An 8,295-nucleotide genomic window follows, 5' to 3' on the forward strand; every position below is an offset into this window, starting at 1 on the left:
AGGTCTTCCTACAGGGTGATCGGCAAATACGCGTTCAACTTCGGGTGCGCCCTCTTGGGCTCTCACAATGCTCAGCCTAAATACCCACATCTAGATTTCTGGCTTCGTTTTAACACCACAAATTTCAGCTTTCTCTGATGCTGTAGGTCTCTGGGAGTTTCAGAGATGAGTACCGCATCACTGCTGCTACGATGAGAAGCCTCAACATGCTGGATCTCTAACAAGGAATTTCTTTTTCTAAAATATGAAGTATTTGGGCATGTTCGATGACTGTTAACGTATATAAAAAGATGCAAATAATTTTTAACTGTATGGCTAAACATAAATACTTTGTCCTCACAGTGACATAGCTCTTGGTCTTGACTCCCACTAGCTTTGTGGCCACTGGAGTTCTTGAGACTAAACAAGAGCTGAATTTCTGGGGTAGAAGGTACTGTAATAAAATCAAATATCAAAACAAAATCAGATCATATTAACTTAAAAATCTGGCCATTTTTTTTCCTCCCTGTCGTTTGCTAGTCACCCTTAAATTCAGAAGAAAAAGGCTGGGTTCCTTTTGCTGACAGCACCCAGAAACATAGAGGTGTCTAAGGACCATCCTTTGTTCGGGAAGCTTTACCGGGAAAAACGGAACCTTTGTTAAACGGCAACAGTCTTCAGTCATGACGGGAGAACACAGAAACCCCAAACTGAAGGATGCCCCAGCAAATCCTTCCCCTTTCTTCGGGGAACAGCCAGGGTGAGCATTACTCACGTTTTCTGGGATATAACGGCGATCGCGGGGCGGGGGTGGGGAGTGGGGGGGTCGCAATTCCAAAACCCAGGGAAGCTGCGGAGCCGGGGCCGCTGGAGGGCACTGGCGCCCCGCGCCCGGCCGCGCGGAGGCGAAAGGCAGTTTTTTTCTCATTGAGGTCCTGTCATTCCTGTGTAAACAAGTTACGTTCGAGTGTTTAGGATATAAATTACGACCATGCAGGCTTGCCTCGGAAAGAATGTAAACACAGCACTGTGGTCGGAGCAAACTCTGAAACTGACTTTATAATTTATCGCAGGCCCCGAGAAGCTCAGGGAAGAAAAGGGCATGTTCGAGCATAAATGCGTGTTTTAAAAGACGAAGAGTCTTATCTCTATGTATAATTACATAGGTATAATGTTATACATGTATGTATGCATTTACATATGCATGCACACAAGTACATATACCGTTTGGCTGAAACTCTGGCGCTTCCCAGCGCTGGGGCGCGGGGCCGGGGACAGTCGGGGCGGGGTGTCGGGGGTGCCCCGGCTTGCGGGGCGCGCTGGGGGTGCGGGCAGCCTCTGTCCCTCTGGGGCGGGGGAACGGGCTGAGCGGGGGGCGGCGGCGAGCTGCGCCCGGGCGGGGGCCGGGGCCGCGCAGGGCTGCCCCCGGGGCGGGGCGGGCCGGGTGAGCGCCGCGGGCATCCCCGGCCGGGTGGGCTGCGCGGGCATCCCCCGGCGGGGCGGCCGTGGGGGCCGTGGGGTCGGCGTGCCCGGGGGCGGCCGCAGGATGGGGCGGGCGAGCAGCTCCCGGCGCCCGGCTCCGATCCCCGGCCGCAGGGCACGGCGGCGTCCTGGGGACAGGCTTTGTTTTGCTTGGGGTACTGGGGGGGGGGGGGCTTTTTTGTTTTCTTTTGTTTCTTTTCTTCTTTCTCCCCTCCCGCCCCGTCCACTGGCCGCGCCACGCTCAGTGCCTCCCCCAGCCCGTACCAAGATCCCTCTCGCCGCCCACCCGTGACACGCCCTCCCGGGTGCGCCCCCGTGTTGCAGAGGGGCTCCTGCCCCCGCACCTGACAAAGCCCCCTCGAGGCATAGAGGGACCCCGACGGGGCTGCGTGGGCAAGCGGGACGGGGACACCCGGACTGAGCCCTGAACAGCGGGGAGGGCGGTTGGGGCCGGGGGACCCCTCGAAGAGAGGAGGGGGCAGCCCGGCCTCTGCTGCTTTGGTGTCCGGTTGTTTCAAAGCCTGCCCAGAACGGGGGGCACAGCAGGGTGGGAGGTGGGTGAGGGCGGGAAGTGCAGCCCAGAGACCACGGCACTGGCCCCCTCGGGTCAGCCGCTCGCTCCCCCAGCAGCTGGAGGATTTGGGGTTGCAGCTTTAACGATCTCGGTTGCTGGGGTGGAAGAGTTTTCTCAGGACACGAGGGAAAAGAAGTGCCTGTCCAGTACATCGTCGTTTATATACATTTTATTGAAAAAAAAATTTGTACATCAAAATATTTTGGCAAACTGTAAAAAGTATACATAAGTGCAAATATATTCTCCTTTTAAAGCAATAGTGTGTGAGTATACACGAGATTTATTTAAAATAAATTTTTAAAAAATATTGTGGTAGAAAACAACTTTTGCAAAAATAAAAAACAAAACGTTGTATTGCTGCAATACTGGGAAAAATGGAACTTTTCATAAAGTCTATACACGAAAAGGCTAAACAATACTGTTTTAATAATATCAATCGGTCGGTGCTGAAGTCCATACAAAGTGTCCTTGGTGGGTCTCGGGGAGAGAAAAAAATAAAGAAGTAAATTTCCCGCTAACGCAGCAACGGAAGGGGGAGTCCTCACAGGTGCTGAGCTGGGAGATTTATTTTTCCTATTCAAAGACACTTTCTCGTATAAAAATACATCGAATTGTTCCCTTTCCCAAAGCTCGATTCTTTAGGAGATCACAGAAAGCCGGTTTATGATTAAGGTGGTCAGACTTGGCATAAGGACACTTACATCTCACCTAACCCAACACATCCCACTAGGCATTTTTCTTTTAGGAAGAGCTTTGGAGCATTATATCGGCTGTACGTGTCCTTCAAGGGATGGAGGGACTGACAACACTGCTTCCTTAGGTAATTTTGCTAAGTGACTCGTGTACTATCAATGCTATCAGAGTGCACATTATATTTAATCTGCGTGGGTCCGTCTATACCTCGGCTCTGTTCCATGCCACCTGATTGTCTCTGTTGGGGCGCTGCCTTCACATCACGCAGGGCTTGATGTCTTGACAGACGCTTTGATGGTGGTGATGGTGATAGTAAGATCCACTAGCGGACGGGTGAAACGACGAAATGCCATTAAAATTGAGGACAAAATCTTTCCTGTCACACACCGGGGAGGGGTGATGCTGGTAGCGAGGCAATCCCACTGCAAAAGGAAATAACAAGAGCTGCTCAGCGGTCGGGTAGCGCTGCTCGGGCGGAGCAGCCCCCTTCCCCCTCACCCGCGGGGGGGAGAGGCTGCCTGCCGGTTCTGCTCCCTTCCCTCCTGTGTGGGCTCCCCTCGCAAGGTCTGAGACCCCTCTCCGGCTTTTCCGGCAGAGAACCGGGCGCTCCCCCGGGGCAAAGCCTGCCCAGCTTGTAGGGCAGGAGGAGCGGCGGGTCCCACCGCCCCGGGTGAGGAGGGGAGGTGGATCCCCCGGAGCCCCCCACCACCCGTGTGGGTGGGCTCGAGGTTGCAGCCGTGCTTGTACGAGCCCCCGTGCCTGCTCTGCGGGGAGGTGACAAACTGCACAGCCGGGGGGCACACGGGCTGCGGAGAGGAAGCCGTGCGGAGGCGGCTGCCCAGGGACACATGCCCGGCTGCATCCCGGGCACAGTGTATCTCAGAGCATCCCTCCCGTGCGGGCACACCCGCACTGCCTGCTGCCTTCCCCGCTGCCTGCCCCGCTGATCAGCGGGTGCGGTAGCTCAGCTCTGCGTGCGGGGTAGCTGAGGGAGTGTGGGTGTGCTAGAAGACGATGCCACTTGCGTGTTTTTCTGGATGCGCTGCAGCCATTTGAACCCGATTCCCCATCTTGGCTCCCTCTTCCCCCGTTCCTGCGAGGTTTTTGCTTTTTTTGCCTTTGACTTGAATGGCTGCAGGTTGAATTCCAGTCACGATCCGTTTGTGTGTGGATACTGTATTTATTTATGTGTGCATGTGTGTATGAGCGTGCACGCCTATTCGCATGTGTGTTTTCATAAACGTTAGACACAGACCGAGGACACCCTACCGTTTATCAACCGCAAGTGAAGTACATCCATGGCACCGACACATAAACGACCTTGCAAATTCCCATTTCCATTTCCCACAGCCTAAGGCAGCCTTTCAGGGGACAAAGTCCCAGGGCCTCGTGGGAGATTCACCCCACCCCACCCCCACCCCCCGCCGCAGCCCGAGCCGTAAGGCCGAGCTGGGATCTTTAATCTGGCAGGGTTCCTACTGGATCTGGCGGCGAGGGGAGCATTGCCTAAGCAAGGCCCGCAGGGCAGAGCCAGAGAGGGATTTGGTTTGGCGTGTGGATGTCAAACTCGGCTAGCGGGATCCTGTCAAATCTGACCGAGGGTCAAGGGGGAGGGAAAAAAAAAAAAAAGAAGACAGAAAGAAGGGGTGGGGGGATAGGGAAAACAGCGAAAGAAAGAGAAGGAGAGTGAGACAAAGGAAGAAAAAAAAAAGAGAGAAAAAAAAAAGGAAGAAAAAAAATAAGGAAATATCCCCCGTTTTCCCGGGGACGGCGGAGCCGAGCCTGGCGGCGGCGGCCGACGGGGCTGCGCAGGCGGCAGGCACAGCCCGTCTCCTCCGGCACTGTCCCCTCCTTCACCCCGCAGAGCTCACTTTATAAAAGTGATTATTTCTCTGGATTTCCTCGGCTTTCTAATAACCCTGCTGGTATGCTCACCATAAACCGGGGCACTTTATTACAATCCTGATTCAATCATTTAGCAGGATTTAATAGTGTGCGAAAAAAATCCACTCCCCCCCACCCCCCAGCTTCAAAATCCTTTTAGCAGAACCAAGCCTCCTGTTTCCAATTTTTCCCTCGCTTATTCTTGGGTCTGACGCAAATTGAAGGCTTTAAGTCTGCCCTGTCGCTGTCATGAGTGGAGGATTATTGACCGATCGACAGCGATTGCCACCGAATTTGCTTTGCATTTAACTAAGAAAGGGAAAGGCGAAATTCACTTGCTACCGCTTTTGTGGGGAGAGGTGGAGAAAAATTATTGCTGGTAACAATTGCGAATGAAGGAGCTCGGATCGTTTTTCCCCATCTCCTTTCACTCTACTAAAACGTTTGCGCCGCAGAGATTTTACGTTGCACACACAAATGAGGACTGGATCCACGCAAAAAAAAACATTAAGAGGGTTAATTTTTCTTTTTTTTTTTTAAATCAAGGAATGGGGATGGCTTCCACTAAAGTCCTGGGCCCAGAGCCTGAAGCTCTAGAAAATAAGCGGAGAAACGCCGTTTTGCAGAGTGGTGGCGTTAAATCTGAGCTGCTGGTAGCGGACGCTCGTCGTCGGCAGTAAGAAAGCGTCCGTCGGTCCGTCTGCCTGTGTATCCGTCCATGGACAGAAACAATTCGGATTTAAACCGCCTTAGCCTCGGAAACCGTAGTGGAGGCTTCGGGGGGACCAGAACCCTTGCTCGCTCTCCCTCTGCCTTTTGTTTTGAAGAGCTGTTCTTGGGCTGCTTCGCAATGAAAATTTCTCTTCCAGGAATCGCCTTTCCCACCTCGGGTGGCTGGTAGGAGGAGGGGGCAGCTGCCTCCAGCCCCGCTCCCCAGGCCAGTCCCACTCCCACACCACGCGTGGCCCCCTGGGCCCTACGAAGTAGCTCGCAGGAGTAAAAGGAGTAAAAGAAGCAGAGAGGAAAAAAAATCGGAAAGAAAGGAAAAGAAAAGAAGTTTAAAAATAATGAAACAAAACAAAGCAGAAAATCCTAACGGTAAAGGTACGTATTTCGGCCGGGAGATGCCCTTGCAAACCCGCCGGCCTCTCACCCCAGCTCCCAAAACCACGTGGAAGGACGACCTGAATCTCCGAAAAGTGGTTTAAATATCAGTAGCAGAGCCCCGTGGGCACGGAGGAGCCCAGCTGGGGACGCACCGCGTCCCCGCACCCCTCTGCGCCGAAACGCCGGTAAGGCGGTGACCCGCTCTGCAGCCGCCTCTCCCCAGGAGCCACTCCGGGACTATTTAAGGGGTTGGGTTGTTTTGGTTTGGGTTTTGGTTTTGGTTTGTTTTTTTTTTTTTTTTTTAAGGAGGAAAATTTGCAACCGCTTGCTGTCCCCTGACCCTCAGCGTCCCTGCTGCGGTGATGGTAAAGCGGCTTCCCCGGCGGCCGGGCTGCGGCTCGCCCTGCCCCGCGGAGGCCGGGGCAGGCTGCGGGGCTCGCAAAGGGACAGCAGAGTGATTGACAGGCGCCTAAGGAGGGGGCGGGAGGGGACCCAGAGCTGAGGGTCGCCTGTATTTGTTACTTGTTGAAATTCCCATAAAATTGAACAAGACCCCGCTCTCATAGGGGTTAAGTCAGGCTAAAATCCTCTTCGGTGTGGTCCAGCCCAGACTGTCTTTGTTTGCTTAACCTCCGGGACCCATGTTTAAAAGGGCTATTTGGAAAATTTCCCCGTAAGAGCCCAACATCTTTTACCCATTTTTGTGCTTGGATTTTTCTGAGCAGACATTGTAATCACCGGCCGGGGGGGGGGGGGGGGGGGGGGGGGGGGAGGTGGGAGACAGAGACCAGAAAACTCTTGCCCTCCGGTTGCAGAAATACACTGGATCCGCTTTAATCTCTCTCGCATTTTTCAAGATAAGCGAGTGGGTTTTGGCTTTTCGGGTGCTTTTTTTCCCCGCAGGGCTCAGGGGACAGCATTTAACGCCTTTTTTTTGATTCCTCCCGCGACGCGGCCGCGGTTTCCCTGGGCGGCGGCGGGGCTCGCCCCGCTCTCGCCACTGCGCACATGTCGCCGGCACCGGGGGCAACGTGCGAACCGGGACGGAGTCGGGACGGAGCCGGGACAGAGCCGAGCCTTCTTCGGAGCGCTCCTTCTTGGCGCTGGGCGAGGAGAAGGGATGCTCGCAGCAGTACCCGCAACCCCCTCCCCAGACAGCCCCCTTTCCCCGAAACAGAGCAGCTCCAGCCCACGCGTATTTTCCTCCCGCTCGCAGACAATGCCCCTCTTTTTCCTGCACCGCGGAGGGTCGGGGGTTCCCCGCGCAAAACCCTCGTCGCCGGAGAACCCCCGCCGGCGCCGCGCTCCCCGCCGCCCCCGCCGCCCCTCCGGGCCCCTACCTGAGAGGTCGTCGCGGGGGGCTCTGGTGCAGGTAGCCCTGCTCCAGGGAGTAGGAGGGCACGCTCGAGTGGATGCTGGAGGAGGCGGCGTTCGCGGCGGGGAGGCCCTGCTGCTTTATGTAGGGCGAGGCCCCCGAGGCTGTCCAGTGAGCCGAAGGGCTCGTGTAGGGCGAGTGGCACTCGATGGCGCTCGCCATGGCCGGCGAGGAGGGCACGGGGGCTGCTGCTGCTGTCGGGGCCGTAGTCCCCGTTGGCAGTCACCGGGCAGCTGGCCATGTAGGTCGAGCCGGGGTTAGGCGACATGTGCGGGACGTGGTGGCCGCCGCTGAGTCCCTCGTAGCCGCTGGCCATGGCGTTGGGCATCATGTCGAGGTTGTAGCCGTTGGAATGGCAGGCGAGGGAGGCGGGGGGCGCCTGGAAGTCGAAGCCCTGCGGGAGGATGGAGGCGCCGAATCCCAGCCCGTTCATCATGCGGTACATGGGCTTCAGTGCCTGGCATTTCCTCCTGAAGCCGCGGGGGCCGCCGTCGGAAGGAGCCCTCCTCGAACATGAACTCGCTGGCCGGGTCGATAGTCCAGTAGTGGCCCTTGCCCGGGCGGCCCAGGCCCTTGGGCAGCTTGATGAAGCACTCGTTGAGGGAGAGGTTGTGGCGCACGGAGTTCTTCCAGCCCTGGTAAGAGCCGCGGAAGAAGGGGGGAAGCGGGCCTGCAGGAACTGGTAGATCTCGCTGAGGGTCAGGCGCTTGGAGGGCGAGCTCTGGATGGCCATAAACGATGAGGGCGATGTAGGAGTAGGGGGGCTTCTCGGGCCTCCGCAGCCCCGAGCTGGCCTTCTTGCTCTTGGAGGACGCCGCCGCCGCCGAGGAGGAGGAGGAGGAGGTGGAGGTGGAGGAAGAGGAGGTGGAGGTCTCCAGGGCGGAGGAGGGCGGCCGGCTCATCTGGAGAGCTCCGGGAGCCGGGCTGCAGGAGCGGAGAGGGACGGGGGGCTCCAGCCGCTGCTGGCCGCTCTCGGTGGTCATCTGGCGGAGGGAGGGGAATGGGGCAGGGTGGGGTGAGGCTGGGAGGGAAGGGGGGGAGCCGGGCGGGGTGGGTACCGGGGCGGGGGGTGCCCCGCAGGGGGAGAGCGGGGGGGTGGGGGCGGCGGTGGGAGCTGCTGTCCTCCGGGCACCTCCTCAGCGCGGCGGGCGGCGGCGGGGCGGCGGCAGCGCCCTGCGCATCCCTCCCCGCGGTCCCTTGC

At 57.2% G+C, this 8,295-nt stretch overlaps 1 protein-coding gene across 1 annotated transcript; it reads right to left on the minus strand.

The window, feature by feature from the left end:
* Positions 1-2,294: 2,294 nt before the first annotated feature.
* FOXF2 (forkhead box F2) lies at positions 2,295-8,077 on the minus strand. Its single transcript, XM_055705495.1, is given in 7 exon segments — positions 2,295-3,150; positions 7,060-7,078; positions 7,080-7,277; positions 7,279-7,578; positions 7,580-7,753; positions 7,756-7,827; positions 7,829-8,077. Coding segments are annotated over 7 exon segments (1,179 nt in total). The 3' UTR covers positions 2,295-2,983.
* Positions 8,078-8,295: the final 218 nt, after the last annotated feature.

The sequence above is a fragment of the Falco cherrug genome, chromosome 3 (genome assembly GCF_023634085.1).
Source record: "Falco cherrug isolate bFalChe1 chromosome 3, bFalChe1.pri, whole genome shotgun sequence".
In the NCBI taxonomy this organism is placed as follows: domain Eukaryota; kingdom Metazoa; phylum Chordata; class Aves; order Falconiformes; family Falconidae; genus Falco; species Falco cherrug.